Here is a 17,798-nt window from a genome sequence, read left to right on the forward strand (position 1 = left end):
GTTAATAGCAACTGATGGTGGTTATGCCGAGCTCCTGGAAACGCGTTTTTGACGAGCCTATCAAGAAACAGAATTTTGATGTATAATGTTTGTGACTTTGCATTTTTTTTTTACGTTTGTATTATATTCCTTATTACACACAAGCTGGTGCAGTAAACAACTGCACAAAACAACTGTGTCTCAACAGAAAACATAACATACTACCTCCAAAGTACTGTTATTACTGTTTGGGCCGGTAGTAGGGGCAGTCTATACAGTGACAATGCATTCAAACCAAACTGACTACATGCAACATTTTCTCTAAAAGAGCATTTAATAAAGCCTTTAATTTTGATTCTTTGCAAGGTATGAAAATTATTCTACAGATTTTGCTGGACTGCATTTAAATGCACATCAGAAAATCTCTTGTGAACATACAAGAGATTCCAGAAAATAAAGTGTGAGACATCACAAGAAACATCACCAAAAAGGGAACATTTGTGATCAGGAGTTTACATCCACTCACCATGAGCACGAATGTCATGGTAATTTGGGGCTTTTAATGCTTTCTTTGTACTGTTCTTTTTCCAGGATGGAAAAAGACTCTAAAAATCAAGAATTGGGTGCACAAGTTTGACTTAATTTTGTATTTTTTCTAATCCACACAGATTCAAATATATACCCCACTAATATTTCGTACAGGGACTCTCAGCAAGCTGCTAAGCTTAAGCATAACAAGCTTCTGCCACAGTTCTGGCTGGATATTTGATCACTCTTCTTGGCAGAACCGGCAGAGTTCATTTAAATTAGTTTGTTTCCTTAACTGGACCCGGCTTTCAAGCATAGTCGACACATTTTCATTAGGGTTGAGATCAGGGCTTTGGGAAGGCTGCTCCAGAAGCTTAGCATAAGCCTGCGTTATCCATTCAAAAACCTGTTTTGATGTGTTTGGGATCACTGTGCTGTTGGAACCATCAACTGTTCAATGATCCAGCTGCTGATTTGAGGTGAAGTTGAAAAATTTGGAGGTTGTTCTCCTCCTTCAATATTCCATCCAGTTTGTGCAACGTACCAGTACGACTGGCAGCCCAGCCTCAGAGCATTATGCTAACACCACCATGCTTAAAAGCTGGTAAGTGTGGAAGCTTTACCTTTACTCCAAACACACCTGTTGTCACTGTAGTCAAATAGCTTAATCTCGGTCTTGTCTGATAACACATTTTTTTCTTCATAAGGCATGTGCCTTGTCCGTGTGGGGATCTGCAGATTTCAGTCGAGCTTGAAGGTGTTGATTTTGGAGCAGGGGCTTCTTTCTTGGTCAGCATCCTCTATCTCCATGGCGATGTAAAACGCCCTTCAGTGTGGATAGTGATGCTGGTTTTCTCAGCAGTTTCCAGTTTATGGCTTGGCAGGCAGGCTGAGCCTCAGAGGTTCCGGGATTGTTCCTGAAAATGCAGACCAACTTCCTCTCATCTTCTTCCAGATCTATGCAAAGCGGTGACATATCGGAATAACTTGTATTTGCATACAGTCGCTTGAACTGATGATCTTGGACTCTGCAGTTGCTTAGAAATGGCTCAGAAAAACCTTTCCAACTTGTGTAAATTGGCAATTTTCCATCTTTAGACTTTCTCAATATTCCGAGTATTGATCAGTGAGTCCTATCAAATAAATGCTGCAAGACAAACTACCAGTCGTAGTCAATCATGATCACTAATGAGGAGTTAACAGGCCTTGGACTTGTCAATGTTTAAAGACATTGTTGATAATGTGTCGCTTATGGACAATCCAGAATAAATTCAAACTTGTGTACCCAATTCTGTTTTTGAAGTTTGTAAAGATGTAGGCTGTACAATCATTCCCTTTCATGTCCATAATGTATATATATTAAGTTCTGATCACAATTTTTAAAGGTGAGATAGTCAGAGCCACAGACAGCCCACATCTTTTAAACATGTTTGTGTCAAGGCAAATTGTAAGCTGTTCATTAAAGTATCCAGCACACCACCAGCTGCTGGAGAAAATGGGATCAGGGAAATGCTTTAGTACCATTTTTATCAACATAACAGTAGGGGGTACAGCGCATATAATGGAACTAATATTTATTAAATGGATCTGTAGTGCTCACACTCTCTGGCCCTTAACAGCATCATCATAAAAGTTGTTCCCAGAATCTCCCTGTGACTGTGGGATTAATACACATGTGTAATCTCACTGGAATGTACTGATCCAAAGCGCCAGCTGTCCACTGAGAGCACAGACACCCACAAGCCCCTGCTAACACACACAAACCAATATGAATACTACACATTCGGCACATTCGAGTGATGCATGAGCCAGATGTGATCGGAGGCGAGATGTAAATATTTAGTTGAAAAAAAGCACACAACATTGTCCCTTTTTGACATCAGCTTGCGGTAATGTGTGTAATATTTGTAAAAACTGTAATCACAGCAACTCCCGAAGGCTCTGAGTCTATGGCCGCTTCTTGGTTTTAACCAGGCCTTTTTCCACCAGACAGCGGTAAAACTCCTGGATATATGTGTACACGCATTTCCAGTCGGGCTCGTTCATCCGGACTAAGTCATCGGCATCCAGCAGAGGGGGGCAGCCTGCCAACCTCCTGCAGAAAGAGCAAATGTCAGTGAAAAATGACTTGAGAGAAACAATGTAAGTGTAAAGTTACTTTGTTATTTATAATTCAAAGCTCGAGTTTTTGCAGATAGGACATATAAGGAAGGAGAGCTCACTCCGCAGTGCTGAAAGCCAGCTGGAAGTTTTCCTTGGGCTTGTAGGGGTTGAGGATGGAGTACTCGAAAGCGTCAGGGAAGAAGCGGTGCACCAGGGCGCAAAAGGCAATGCCGTCCTTCCAGCTGGAGGAGAAGTTCTGAATGTCCACCCCCTGTTTCATACCAGAGCGGGATAAGTTTAGAGGGAAAAGTGGGAGCAAGAGGGACATAAGAGTCAGGGCTATGTATAGCTCCACGGGGCAATAATTCACAGACAGAGTGAGGTAGGGCTTATTTACCTCATATGGCTCTGTTTTGGCCCTGCACCAGTCCAGAAGCATCTGTTTGACATTCTTAGCGTTGGGTGCCGCAGCAGGAGGAGCAGCAGCAGAACTGGCCTTGCTGAGGAGAGGAAACAAAGACACACGCTGATCACAAAAGTACGGGTCACCTCATCTTTTCACATGGCAAATGCTTTGAGCACAAATGCTTTTCCCCCTCATTGAGTGGCAGTGCTGAAGCATCATTCCTATATCAAACAAGCAGATGATTGTTCTTTAATCCTCTTTTTGCAAAAATGTTCACCTACGCTGCCTTGCACATGACTCACCTGCCTCCAGTCCTGTTAAAGGGAGCAGATGCTGATGGAGATGGCTGGCTGCTTGGTTCTAAAATGATGAAGAGAATTAAAGTGTTAAAATATTAAAACTGAAGTGCAGGATGATGCGTTCACAAACCATAGGGGGTTCACGGTTACTGTTTATTGGTGGCTGCTGGTTCATGGATGCTCTTCCTATGCTAACGGTCCCGCCTGTCGTTCCCGCTTTGCTCAGACCTTGCTGTCTTAGGTTTTGCTGCCTTAACCCTCGCTCCTGCTCCCGTTTTTCTGATGATAGGCAATTTAAAGAGAGAAAAAAAAAGCAAAGCACCAAATGAGCAATGATTATAGCACTTCCCCTCACTATTTGACAGAGCTGTCAAACTTTTCCTGAGATTTCACCTCGTTTTTTCTTCAGGAGATCCCTTAATGCAGAACGGATCATCCGTCTCTCTTCAAAATCTGAGGTGTTGTCGAGCTAAAAAGATAATTACAGGTAAAGAAACAGATATAAACCACCTTGTAATCCGGTCTTTCAGAATATTTTTATATGACTGCAGGGATGTCTTGTAAATCCAGATAAAACTGAGGTTACTTAGTCCTAAGTAATGCCATTAATTTGGCTTCCAGCAACACTGTGAGGAATCTTGGAGTCGTTTTTCTAACCAGGATACGTCCTTCAGTGCGCACATTAAACAAATATGTAGGACTGCTTTTTGTCGTCTGTGCAATAATCCAGAGCGATGCTGAAAAACTAGCCCACACATTTGTTACCTCTCAGCTGGACTACTGTGATTCATTATTATCAGACTGTTTTGAAAGCTCCCTAAAAGCCTTCAATTAATCCAAAGTGCTGCAGTTATTCTCTCAGGAGAGAGAGGGAGAACATAATCTTTCGCCCATATTAGCTTCTCATCATTGGCCCCAGATTTAAACCAGAAATAAAAGAACTACTAAAAGAGTTATTGAATTGAATTTAAAATCATTCTCCGTATATATAAGTTTTTTTGTGGTTCCCAAAAAAAGATCATCATTATGTCAACTGGTAACACGTGATTTAATTAAATTAAGTTAACAAATCAGATCAACCCAACAGATTTAAGTTACACACAATAAATGAAACTTAGCATTGTCACTTAACAAAAAAACAAAACAAAAACATAAATAAGTTAACAAATAGATTTTAATTTCAACTTGAATTGAAAGTTGATAGAAATCCCCCCAAATTATACTAAACTAAAGCAGAAAACTGAGTGAGAATCATTTAAAAAAATGCATTACATCAAATACAGTGTAGAGTTTCTAAAAGTAGAGTGGAAGGCGGAGACTTCAGCCATCAGGCCCCTCGCCTGTGGAACCAGCTCCCAGTTTGGATTCAGGAGACAGACACCTTTTCTACTTTTAAGATGAGGATCACAACAAGCTTATAACAGCAATCAGCTGGATCAGGTGACCCTTAATTATGCCATAGTTATGATGCTATAGACTCAGGATGTTGGGGGACTTCCCATGATGAGCACTGAGCGTTTCTTTTCCGCTCACCCGTTTTCATTCTCCTTGTGTTTATTGGTCACAAACCAGTCTTCTCATTCCCATAATTTGTGTTTTGTCCTGTCTGCCTTTCCTTTCCTTTCCTTTCCTTTCCTTTCCTTTCCTTTCCTTTCCTTTCCTTTCCTTTCAACACCCAGCTGGTCATGTCTCTCTGATATTGTAGGGCATTTATCTTACAATATAAAGCATCTTGAGGCAACGGTTGTTGTGATTTGGTGCTGTATCAATAAAACTGAATTTAAATAATTATTTAAATGTCAGAAATTACGCAGTTTAGAACACACAGGATGGCAAAAATGGAAACAAGACAACAATTCGCTCACTGCTTTTTCTTTGCATAGATGTGATATGGAGACTTTGATTGGCTGAAGCCACCTGTAACTCACTCACCATCTTGTTGAGAACATCTTCATCCTCAATAGCAGCCAGTTCTTCGCTGGTTAGCAATGATTTGCCATCAGTTTTTGACTCCATGTCTGACAGGTGAACCTGGCTGTATAAAAACAGAGCTGTTCTGACTCATACTGAAATAATTCTTGACTTTCTGGGTTCTTTGGTTGTTGTTTTTTAGCAAAAGCTTTGCCATAATAATCCAAAGTTAATCACTGACACAGGATTCAAAATACTTGAATTATTTCTGACCAACCAGGCCAGATAGTGCTCACTGTTTACAGTAAAAATAAAGCCCAAGTTTTACAGATAGATCTGAAGAATTTGTCTACATGCAGTCAGTAATTCTAATACAAACTACTCTGTGAGACTTTGCCGACACAGAAGGACGCCTCAGTTTATCACAGCAGATGCCTGACTACGGCACAGAGGGGGGAAAAACACGTACAAATATAGTAATGTAGCAAGCATTACTAAAAGAATCTGATAACAGCGTGCAACTATGTGCTGAGACACTGGAAAAATCTGGTACTCAGTCATGACACGACATGGGAAGCACAAAGTAACAAGACTGAAAATTAGAGATTCAGATCGGGGGTTGGCAGCTGCTGAGGTTTGGTGTGACTCACCTGTTTCAGGGTGCGTTTTGTAGTGATCTTCAGGAGTCAGCACGCCTTGCTCCTCTCCTTGATCCTCCTTTAAAGTTCTCTGGGGAGCTGTGGGAGCTCAGCCCTGACATCACACCTCACACTGCAGCGCTTCGTAAAGATGCATGTTTGGAGAGAGAGTGCAGATTGCTTACACGAACCACCCAAAAAGGGATGAAAGAGGAGGAGGAGAAGAAGAAAGAAACACATCAGGTCCTGGTTCATCCATCTCTGTCACCTTCAGAAGAGTCCCTCCTCCTCTTGTTAGTGGATTCTGGATGATGCCATGTGAAAATTTATGGCGCATAACCTCATATAAACCATGGCTCTACTGGAGTGCTCCAGACGAATCATCGGGGTGGAAAATAAGGAGTTAACAGTGGCAAAAAAGTGAGGAGCACTGCCTTATTGAGGCAAAAGTATGACCACTGGACTTTTGTTTACAGAAGTCAGAATGTCTGTAAAGGAGGACGGCGCGCAGACACAGAGAGACGGATACAAACAAGCGTCTGGGAGAAAACAGCTTAAAAAAATATGCTCAACTTCAGCTGTGACTCTGTTAAGTGTTTAAAAAGTTTTAGAGCCTAAGATATGGTGCCAATAAATCACAAAGCACACAAATTGCTCCACCCAGTGGTGAGCATGCATAACTGCTTCAAAATGCCCTCAAAGCGAGAAAGAACCAACATGAGGTGGCTCAATAGACCTTTTTTTTCCCAGCACAGATTTTTCAAGCTGCAGGAAAAGCTGGGTATTGCTAAAGTTATACAAGCTGATTCAAAGTTTTCAAATCTTCTAACAAGTGGATCTTGAATCAGTAATGAAAATGAGTTCCAGCTCTATTCTATCTGTTACTCATTTCCCAATCAGTGAACTGCACATATCTGAAAGTTGCTGAGGACCTTAATGATACTCACCTCCCACTTTGTTAGGTGGACCTCTTCAGCTGCTTATCAATGCAAATATCTAATCAACCTCAAACCGAGCATCAGAATCAAGAAGACAGGCGATAAAAGTTGATAAAAGAACATTGTTGGTGGTAGACACACTAGTCTGAGTATTTCAGAAACTGCTGATCTGCTGGGATTTTCCCATAAATCCATCTCTAGGGTTTACAGAGAACAGTCCAAAAAAAACAGAAAATATCCAGCGAGTGGCCGTTCTTGGGCAAAAATGCCTTGTGATGCCAGAGGAGGAGGGAGAATGGGCAGACTGTTTGAGCTGATAAGAAGGCAACTGTAACAAAAATAACCACTTGTTACAGCCAAGGTATGCAGAAAGGCACCTGTGACTACACATGACATATCAGATCTTATATCAGATGGGCTATAACAGCAGAAGACCACACAGGCTGCCACTACTGTGAGCTACGAACAGGATACTGATGCCACGGCCTCGTCAAACATGGACAACAGAAAATGTGAAAAGCGTTGCCTGGTCTGATGAGCCGTGGTTTTGTGTAAACAACATGAAAGCATGGATCTATCCTGACTTGTTTCAATGGTTCAGTGGATATTTTCTTGGCACATTTTGAGCCCCTTCGTACCAACAACACAGCCTACCTGTGTTGGCTGATCACGGCCATCCCCCTCATTCGCATCATGGATGTTTAGCCGACAAACCTGCAGTAACTCTGTGATGCAATCATATCGATAGGAACTAAAATCTCTGAGGAATGTTTCCAGCACCTTGTTGAATCTATATCATGAAGAATTAACGCAGTTCTGAAAGGAAAAGGGAGTCCAACACAGTATTAGCAAGGTGTGGCTAATAAAGTATCCAATAAGTGTATGTACAATAGTAAAAAATGCTAATGTCTCCTAAGATAGAGTTAGACTGTGTTTAGGATTCAGTTTAAGCTCACTTACCCAACCTAAGCATATAATTACATCAATTACAAAGGATGTGGCTGGTCTCTCGAACCACAAAACAGGAAGTTGGTGTTGAATTCATTTCAGATATGAATGCAGTTTCAAGAACAAGGCAATTCAGAAATTAGGTGTTTGGTTTTGTTATTTTATTATACCAGTCCATTTTTTTCTTTTCATACATTTGCAGGTCACGTGTACATGGATGAGCCGTATCTTTGCCTGTAAACAAGAAAAACACCTACAGCATTCATCAAAACCCTGCATTCTCATCTACAGTATGTCCAAATAAGGCATGAGGCAGACGTTTCATTCCTGAACCAGTATAGTTTCAACCAGTCATATGACTATAAAATACATAACAAAATAAAATAGCTATTTACATCCAACTAGCTTTGCAAACAATCAAACCCAGTATGCACAGGAACTGTAGGCTTTGAAGGCAGCGTCTTCGTACCGTGTCAATGCAACAATTGTATTGTTTTTATCTTCTCCAGACTTATAATCTACTCAAACATGACGAGAACAAGTAGCCAAACCTGCCAAACAGAGCTGAGACTGTGAAATTAGATCATAAACCTGCAAACCAACTACAGCTTACCGATTATTAAATTGTCAAAATGTAAATATGAACTATTTTATCTGTGATCGATCTCCCTTGCTGTGGTTTCTTTATGACTATTGAAAAGCTGAAGGGCGGTAAGTCCTGTTTAACAGTTGAGGTATTCAGTAGAGTAGCCTAAAACCAGTGAAATGATCTGTTGAACATCACTTTTAAATGTGAGTGCTGTTATTAAGAAATATAAAACCAGTAAAACCATACAAACTGGAAAAGAAATTAAATGCAACCATTTTCAACTGATCATGGAATTATAAAAGCATCTTACACATTGAGTAATTTTCATGAATGACATCCTTGAAATGTTATTCAGCTGAATCAACATGCGTTGTTTGCTTTTATTCTTACGGTGAAACATGCTGAAAAAACTGGTGCGTCATACTGAGCCTTTCTCCACGTAGGGCTTTGTTGTTTTCATCTTTCGAGAGCTCAGACTGTACGTGAGCACTGATCGTATCTGGTCACTGACAGAACAGGTTTCACAAGACAAAAAAAGCAACAACAAAAAAAAGAGCTTTAAAGTAAACATTTGGCATACCGTGCATGTAGGAAGGTGTGCAACAAGCATCCGAGGATATTTTGGATGCTTTCTGGAGCAAAAGCATGCAAGCATGTATACAGCTGTAAGACACTTGAGGACCAAATTCCACAGCATTAAACACCTCTGATTATTGCTAAGGTCCTAAAAAATAAATATTTTCTTTCACATAAATATCAGAGGGGTGATAAAATATGTCATTATAAGATGCTTTTTAAATACTGAGAGTGAAAACGGAACACTTTTTAAAAGAAGTCAGTTTTTCTAAGACTTGCCCGCTTAACAATGACACAAAGGTTAGGATTTAAGAAGCGACCTTAAAGTACATCTCAAGTCTTTTTTTTTCCGTCCTCGGGTCTTCCAGAGGGAAAAGCCAGCTAAGGTTGAGTGACACTCCTTAGAGACCTTGTGAACCTAATTATCGGTCCACTGTTGTAAAAGTTGGAAATAATTGGACTAGCTCTACAGAGACCGTCTTTCCAGGTTGGTGCGAGAACAAAATTTAGGCCTGAAGAGGAAAGCCACACTGACGTTCATATAGTAGGACGAAACACAGCCTCTTATTAAAAATGTGCTTCAGGAGTGGAAATGTGGTGTGGCATTGCACAGAAGTGTCAGCTCTATCCATACTCATAACTTACCAACACTCACAACAGCAGTGCCTTTGCCTTTATTTAACAAGCTACCCACATTACATGTCTACATAAAAAAGCTGCCAAAATTACCCAGTCCCTTACCACAACAGGGCCGGGAGAGTGTCAGGTAACAGTACCATAAATATAGCTTTTTATTACAAATTGTGCCCGCTCAGATCTGAGGCCCCGCCTCCCCGCCACCCCCCCCACCCCCCCCCCCACCCCATCTATGAGGCTTTACTATAGTGGATAATATCCACAACAGACACCCAAAACGTTGATTAGAGCCCTCTGGATACGAGAACATTTTCACAGTGGAGTAGTAAGAGTGACAGTGTGAATACCTGATGAGGTATCAAAGAGTTCAGTGTGCTCATGCATGCATATACCGCTATAGGCTATATGTGACACGGATAAGGGCAAAAAAAAAAAAAAAAAAAAGTTACCTTCATTGTGAACCAAAAAAATATATATATAAATAAATAATAGTAATAGTACTAATGCAAAAAGGCAGCTTTTCCTCTCTGCAGACTCCAGTTCTGTGTGAACAGGAGATAAATAAAGTGGCACAGTGAGGAAGTCAAAAAAAAATTAAAAAACATCTGTCACTGTTAGCAACACTATAGCTGTATAAAGTCACACATTAGTGTACAACTCCTCTTTTCTTTTCAGTCTATTTTGTCTTCCTGTTTTCTGTCTGTGCCCTGATGATGGGGATGATATGTTTTATCAGATGCACTAGCTTTAACCAAGTCTTCTCCACGTGCACTGTGAAAATCCACTCGTACAGAGCCTTTCGCTTTGGCCCTTCGTGCATCCAGGTAGCTAACGATAAATTCTGAGTTCTGATAGATGAGCATGCCAGACAACGTGAGCACTGCGCCGGCGCAGCTCAGGGCCGACAGTTCGCTGCCGAAGAGCAGTTGAGACAACAGCAGGTTTCCCACCACGCTAAGGTTGCCAAGGATGTGCAGAGTGACGGCCGAGGTGAGTGTGATGACGCAGCAGCTGGCCAAGTTGTACATGACCGAGCCCAGGCAGCTGAGCAAGATGAAGACCCACAGGTGGCGGTCGTAATGAAGCGGCGACTCGAGCATGGCCCAGTTTTCCAAGGCGAGAGCAGCTATGGCCAAGATGCAGAAACTGGGAATGGACATCAGGTACAGCAGGAACACGGAGTTGATCTTTTCCTCCTGAAGTAAAATACCTACAAAAACAGACAAATGTACACAGCAGTTACAAACAGAACACACTACTTATTCCCATATAGAAAACCTAAAACTAAGCACTGCCCAGTTGTGTCAAAGTAAAGATACTGAGTCACAGCTAGCGGTGTCACAAGCTAAAAAACATGACAGCAGTTCTTTCATTTTAATAGTCCCACACATGCTGTAAGTGGTGGAGATGCTGCACAATAACAGCAACGTGGAGCTGCAGGTGCATCAATGGTCTGATGAGACTGGTGACAACAAACCCCCACCCCAGCACATAAAGAGTTGCATATACAGAAAAGACGTGTATACAACTGAAAGTACGCAGAGGCTTTGCAATAGAAAGAGGAAACACTTCAAGCTTATCCAGTCACATCAATGTCCTGATCTTTACTCATTCAGGGGAAATCAGTTTATCTGGTTAACTTTATATTTACATCTGTAATCTCTCTGTGACAGCTGCATCTGTTGTAACAACAATGCTACACACACACACACAATTCAAATGGCTATTACCCTTCAGTCTGTCAAAATGTAATCAACATTGAAGTGAAGTTCCTTTAACGACCACTTAAAGCAGTAAATTCCAATATACTCCCATGCCAAAAGTTGCTGAAGATTACAACACTAACCACATGTTTACAGCCTGATACAAGTAGATAAATTTCATAGTTTTCATTTTCATAACATCGCAGACAGGTGATAATTATCTGCTGTGCCTCACTGAGCTGGACCTTTTACACCATGCTTGTGCTGTTCCTACTTTTTGGAACATGCTTAATAGTCTACTAGGGCTGCCACAAACGATTATTTTGATAGTCGACTAGTCACCGATTATTTTTGCGATTAGTCGACTAATCAGATCATGCATCCATTCCGTGACAGCTTATTGCACCAGCATGCATCTGCTCTTATATAACTATCATTAGCTTACAACTTTAAGTGTTTAAGGTATGTGCTAACTAAAAATGAAGACAAGATGATAGTTTATTAAATTTAAATGAAATTTGCAGATTGTTTTGGTGGAGTTTAATAAACGCAGCCGTCTGCTCCTTGCTATCTAAAATATAACAGGACACCGGAGTATATTCTGGAGCATCTCACACTTCTGATAATCAGGTGTCTGCTTGACGTTTATTCAGCTGTGTAAAACTATAACTTTCAGCCAAACCGATTTACTCATGAACAAATAAAATACTGAAAAAAGCCAAACAATAACATTTTTAAGTTATCTAAGTGGCTTATATATCATGTTTAACCTGAGTAGCGAAAGATTTGCCGGGAGTCCGGTGTTCTCAGCTCTAGTGAGCCTTGCCCCGGCTAGCTATGGAGCTAGTGGGTAACAGACGAGCGTCGGAGCGCTTTTTGCAAATATGTGGTGTCTTGATAAACTGAGCAGATATTTGAAGTTTACACAGTTACATTCTCGCCTGAAAATATGTTAAACGTTTATTTTGTGACCCAGAAAGAATAATAACAGTAACATTAAAACTAACTAGCTGCCGCCATTGTTGGAAACTGAGCTGAGCTGCGCTATGAATTCTGGGACAGTTTCTTCTTCGGGTTTAACGGCAGCTGGCATCCTTGTACATGCAGTGCTGCCATCTTCTGTTTCAGTCCGTTATTACACTCTTAAATCCTACTACTTATTCCTGCATCTTTTGGGATCTTACAAAGCTTCAAACGACGCGTCGACTATTAAATTAGTCGTCGACGATTTTGATAGTCGACGTAATCGTGACTAGTCGACTAATCGTGGCAGCCCTATAGTCTACTAATGTTATGGTTTGCTATGAGGTGCAGAGCATCCCAGAAGCTTGTGCATCAGCTGTGGTAAGTGGAAATTTAGTGCTTTATTAGTCTAATTAGCAAATATGTCTATCAGTGTGTTGCAGCAGTATGGTATGGACATAGCATGCTAACAGAGCCTGCTAGCACTAACTGACAAGTTAATGCTCCACTCTCTCGTCCATATTTGGTCAGGTCTGGCTCACGTGACAGGGGCCAAATGCGAACGTAGAGCCTTTAAAATGACTCCAGCGTGGTAGTTATGTCCAGCCTTTATATACAGTCTATTTAGTTAGCATAATGTGTGAGAGGCAACAAAAAATTCTGTATTACTGTAACATTGCCCATTACAAAAGATACTTTTGTAACGGGCAATGTTACTGATACTGCTACCAATCAGATTCAGACATATTTCCTAGCAAAAACACAGGGAGTACTTTCATAACAGCAGGTCCGTGTGCTTTTATGAGCAAACTGAAAAAGGTGTCCATCAAAAGGAGGGAGAAAAATCAGTCAGAAGCTCATTATGTAAATCTCCTTTTTGGGAAATTTGTGTAATATGCCATGATGTCAGCGGAAAATCAAACACATTACTGTTAAACAACAAAACAAAACTCTAAATGCTGAATGTTTAAAAAAAAAAAAATCCCCTAACAAAGTGTGTCAGAGTAGAAAAATAAACTGTTGCGACAACATGCGTAAGAGGCTTAAAATAGCTTCTTGAAACCTGAGACAACATCTGAGGGCATAAAATTTTAGCCATGATTAAAAATAAAATGTTCAGGACATCGTTTACATATTACATCCCAAAAGCAAAAGCAGGACCTACATTTTCCTTCCAGCATTTAAACAAAGCAACAAGCCAAAACCATCTGCAATTTGTTAAGAAGGGATTTGAAGTGATAACCCCCGAGGTTATGAGCGTGCCCGTCCCTCTGCTCCACCAGGAACAAAGTGTGCAGCATTACATTCCTCTGAGCAACCTGCATGTCTGCTTGTGCAACAGACTAAAGACAGGGCCTCTCTTTATACGTGTGTTTAGAGACTCTTTTTGTCCCTCTCTGACAACCACATTCTTATGAAGACTGATGACGTTGCAGAAGCTAAGCTACCGATCTGTGGCGCAATCAGTTTGCAGCTTTAAAGCAATTTATGTAATGAAAGCTCCAGTGAGAGCTCAGAACATTAGGTGAACGAGTACACCGGACAAATGCAGCAAGGGCAAAAGTTAGTCCACATGACATCAATCTAAGAAAGGAATCTCTCGCATGGTTTTTCAACTGAAAGCCATTCATTTTTACGTCATTTAGAGAATTCAATCAAGAACTTTAAAGTTCTCTTAAGAATCTTTTAAAGGTTTAACAAAATCAAGCAACAATCTGGCCTTTATTATTATTTTTAGGGCATTTTAGGTCTTTATTAGATAGCTAGATAGGAAAGTTAGAGAGTGAGGGACACACAGGACTGCAAAGAACAACCAAAGTGTTAAACTTAACTGATTTGTAATTGAAAAACGTCTCGGTTTGTGGTGGATTTTCTGAAATGTTGACTGTACAAAAAGCTCATTCAGTAAATGGAAACCTGAGCAGCAAATGTAAAGAAAATAAAATCTTCATAATGAAATTAAAGTTTATATTAGGAACCAACATAAACATACAACAGATCAGCCAGTCACTGGGGCATACCACAAAAACGTATGTGTTTATTTATCACGTTCCCCTAGCAACGGAAAAACCAGCCAATGTGCCATTCCACCTTAATGCTAGGGTGCGTTTATGAACGGAGAAGTGAATCACCAAATTTCTAAGAAGGTCCAGGACCGCAGACGGCTGCAGTGTCTAAAATGCTCCCTGATGTCAGTTGTGGAGAGGGTTATTGTTTTCTTTAGCAACGGGACAAAACAACATGCCCGCTTCCCAGCGTGGCAAAACGGGACAGTGATGCAGTGAAAGTGGTACTCACTCTGCTGAATGGACTTGACCCCTCTCAGCATGGTTGCTGCGAACACAAAGAAGCAGCCAGTCTGATCGAACTGGACCTCTCCCATAATGCTGAAAGACGCTCCCAGGCAGATGGGCATCATGGCTGTGTATTTGATGATGTGATGCTGCTTGCCTAAGATCAGTGTGGAGATGGCCAGGGTAAAAAGCGGGGTTGTAGTGTATATCATTTGTGCAAATGACAGCTGGACATAGTTCAGACCCATGTTTCCAAAGGCGATGCTGGCACAAAACGTCAGGCTCAACAGGAACACCTTACATTTTGCGCTGGGGGTCAGGTCCTGCTCTCCGACCCCTCTGTGGCGGATCACCTGCAGCTTGATCAGGCCGTAATCCACCACTATGGCTGTCAGCATGTGCAGAGCTGACAGCAGCAGGGGGTACCTGAAGTTGTAAACGGCAAATATCCATTTGTTGAGGCTGGAGATGGTGGTGCCGGTCACCAGCCAAACAATGACAGCTGACAGCAGATGGAGCATCTCTGCGGGTGGCCTCCTCCTCCTCCTCCCTGTCTCTTGCAGGGTCGCCTCGCATTTTGAGAAGCCATCGGCGCTGATCATGTTCGTATCATTGTCCTCTCTATAAGGAAAACACATGTTCAGCTCGCACCTCTCATCTCAATCACAAATGGATGATAAAAACCGGCTGAAAGCTGCGAAAATAACCGAGAGGCGGCTGTTTTTACCCACTCTGCGGTCTTTTTGTTGCCCAGTAAAAAAAAAAAAAGTGCGTTTTTCAGCACCGCCTATAGACACGTGTTTCTGTTTTACATGACGGCCTGATTGTGTAACACACCCCTGCGTTGGCAATATGACATTATCCAACAGTAAGACAGCCGGAGGAGAGGAGCTCGGGGCGGGCTGGAAAACCGTCCGCGCCTTCCCACACACGACGGGGAATGACTGGATTGGTTATTATTATCCCGACGTGCAGCAAAAGGACCGCAAGTGACGAGCCAGTGAGCTGTAAACACGATGGGGCATGCCATGCGCCTGTCATTTAAAGCCTATAAGTATTAATCTACACATGAAATCAGGGGAATTATGTTTTTTCTCGTTTATACAGGCAACAAATAGCATCTTTTTCCCAGCTCTGGAGGAGCAGAGCGAGAGCCTGATATCAGAAGCGACATATAACGCTAAGTGCAGTGCACTCTGACAGCATTTCATTCATGGCCCCGAGCGCTTTAAATTTAACAGTTCCAGCCTGACACAGTTTAACAATAATGTGTCTGAAGTTATCTGACCTCTACTGTGGACTGACACTTGACACCAGACGGCTAAATGCCTTTATGCTCATGCTAACGCTAGCTCGAGACTCTAAACCGCAGTGTTAGCTAACAGCAGGTTGTTAGCTACAAGAATATTAAGGAAAAAAGGAAACAGCAGTTTATCCTACAGACTTTGCGACGAGTTAGAAACCAGTTAGATACACCTCAGAGATACTTGATCAGAATATGAGCTTCTCCGTTTTTACCTTGTTCTGACAGCATCCCCAAATCTCCGTCACTCGGTCACCAAACTGTCAGCCGAGCCGAGCCGGGTGGTGTCATTGGACAGTTCACTTAAAGGGCAATGCCACTGTTTTTAACTGTGGCATTGCCCTTTTATGACATACTACACAGAGTTTTAGTATGTCACACTCATTTTTAGTTCACGAGCTCCATCTAGCCCAGCTTAATCCTAAGTGGCTCCGATCAGTTAAAGAACTGAATAATCGAGTCTAGGATAAAAAAAAACAAAAAAAAAAAACTGTGCACGACATTAGTGCAATAATAAGAAATCTTAAAAACCGGCTGCATGAAGGTGTATAACAAAAATATGTGTGTTGAATCTTATACCTGACAGGAGTGCTCACCTGTCACAGGAAGAAGAGTTGTTGTACAGTTTTATAGAGAACACTAGGAATGATTCTCACACCTCTCTCACTCTCTGACACCTTGATAGATGGGTATCAGTTATTTTTGAATTATTACTCTCGCTATGCCTATATATATATATATATATATATATATATATATATATATATATATATATATATATATATATATATATAATAAATATATATATATATATATATATATATATATATATATATATATATATATATATATATGATATATATATATATATATATATATATAAATATATATATATATATAAATAATAAACTTGAATAGAGTTCCTATTTGAAAATCAAATGTGTTTGGCACAACAGTGCATTCAGACCATGATTGTGCTTGCTGAAGATGCCTGACAGGACAGGTTAGTTAATTAATAAATAACTACAAATTCTGACCTTACGTCTCAAAAATCTGATGCCCTCTACTCTAAAGTTTGGTGATCCTGTGTAAACTGTAGCTTTAGTTTCCTGGCTAACAGGAGTGCCACCTAGTGTGCTCTTCTGCTTCTGTAGCCCATATGCTCCAACATGTTGTACATTCAGAAATGCCCTTCTGCATACCTTGGGTGTAGCAAGTGGTCATTTGACTTACTGCAGCCTTCCTTTCACTTTGAAGCAGCCTGGCCATTCCCCTCTGACCTCTGGAATTTAAAAGGCATTTTCACCCAGAGAACTGCTGCTCACTTTATATTTATCAGACCATTCTCTGTAAACCCCAGAGATGGCTGTGTGGGAAAGTCTCAGTTGATCAGCAGCTTCTCAAATACTCAGATCATCTCAGACCAACAACCGGCCAGATTCAGAGTCACTTAAAATGTCTTTCTTCCCCATTCCGATGCTTCACCATGTCATCTTGACCATGTCTACATATACATGCATTGAACTACTGCTATGGGCTTTAAACTTTAATGCACATGCAATTGCATGACAGTAGATACAGTGAGCGTGGAAAAATGTTGAACACTGTTGCATCTGTCAATCACAGGCTGCCCATCATCTGGTTTGTAAATGATTGCTGATGAAATGAGAAAAATAACTGAAATCAAAATACAAATTTATGTTATCTGACAAATTTGTAAGAGAGCATCTTTCACTGGAGCTTATGGGTTCAGTTTCATTCTAAAAATCTTGGTTAAGTCTTCAGGATGTACTTGGAGGGATGTTTTTACACCCCTGCTCTACTCTGTGCATTACGTCAGGTGCTGCTGAATGAGTTAAAGGTTGGTTTGCATGTGCACTTGTAAAATATGCAAATGTCCTTTCCATGACTCATCGTCACTATAGCAATGGTACAACAAAACAATCAGATTTGCATGTTTAATATTTTTTTCTAATGGTGGAGG

General features: G+C 41.0%; 2 protein-coding genes across 2 annotated transcripts; both read right to left on the reverse strand.

Moving 5' to 3' along the window:
• Window positions 1–306: 306 nt before the first annotated feature.
• On the reverse strand, window positions 307–6,097 carry smtna (smoothelin a). Its single transcript, XM_031742449.2, has 8 exons — window positions 5,877–6,097; window positions 5,248–5,350; window positions 3,709–3,784; window positions 3,466–3,594; window positions 3,319–3,376; window positions 3,008–3,110; window positions 2,730–2,881; window positions 307–2,602 (listed from the first exon to the last, which is right to left on the reverse strand). The coding sequence occupies exons 2-8, from the start codon at window positions 5,329–5,331 to the stop codon at window positions 2,455–2,457; spliced, it is 750 nt and encodes a 249-aa protein (XP_031598309.1). The 5' UTR covers window positions 5,332–5,350; window positions 5,877–6,097; the 3' UTR covers window positions 307–2,454.
• A 3,664-nt stretch (window positions 6,098–9,761) lies between these two features.
• Window positions 9,762–16,203, reverse strand: slc35e4 (solute carrier family 35 member E4). The gene is made up of 3 exons (XM_031742563.2): window positions 16,030–16,203; window positions 14,516–15,132; window positions 9,762–10,761 (listed from the first exon to the last, which is right to left on the reverse strand). Exons 2-3 carry the CDS (start codon window positions 15,111–15,113, stop codon window positions 10,223–10,225), a joined length of 1,137 nt encoding a protein of 378 aa, XP_031598423.1. The 5' UTR covers window positions 15,114–15,132; window positions 16,030–16,203; the 3' UTR covers window positions 9,762–10,222.
• Window positions 16,204–17,798: the final 1,595 nt, after the last annotated feature.

Source organism: Oreochromis aureus, linkage group 7 (assembly GCF_013358895.1).
Source record: "Oreochromis aureus strain Israel breed Guangdong linkage group 7, ZZ_aureus, whole genome shotgun sequence".
In the NCBI taxonomy this organism is placed as follows: Eukaryota; Metazoa; Chordata; class Actinopteri; order Cichliformes; family Cichlidae; genus Oreochromis; species Oreochromis aureus.

Excerpts from the sequence above, each read along its gene's own strand:
- smtna (XM_031742449.2), bottom strand. The coding sequence starts at position 5,331 with ATGGAGTCAAAAACTGATGGCAAATCATTGCTAACCAGCGAAGAACTG. Across the intron at positions 3,111-3,318 it reads TTTAACAGGACTGGAGGCAG|CAAGGCCAGTTCTGCTGCTG; the intron begins GTGAGTCATGTG and ends TCCTCTCCTCAG. Across the intron at positions 2,882-3,007 it reads CCAAAACAGAGCCATATGAG|GGGGTGGACATTCAGAACTT; the intron begins GTAAATAAGCCC and ends GGTATGAAACAG.
- slc35e4 (XM_031742563.2), bottom strand. The coding sequence starts at position 15,113 with ATGATCAGCGCCGATGGCTTCTCAAAATGCGAGGCGACCCTGCAAGAG. Across the intron at positions 10,762-14,515 it reads GGTCAAGTCCATTCAGCAGA|GTATTTTACTTCAGGAGGAA; the intron begins GTGAGTACCACT and ends CTGTTTTTGTAG.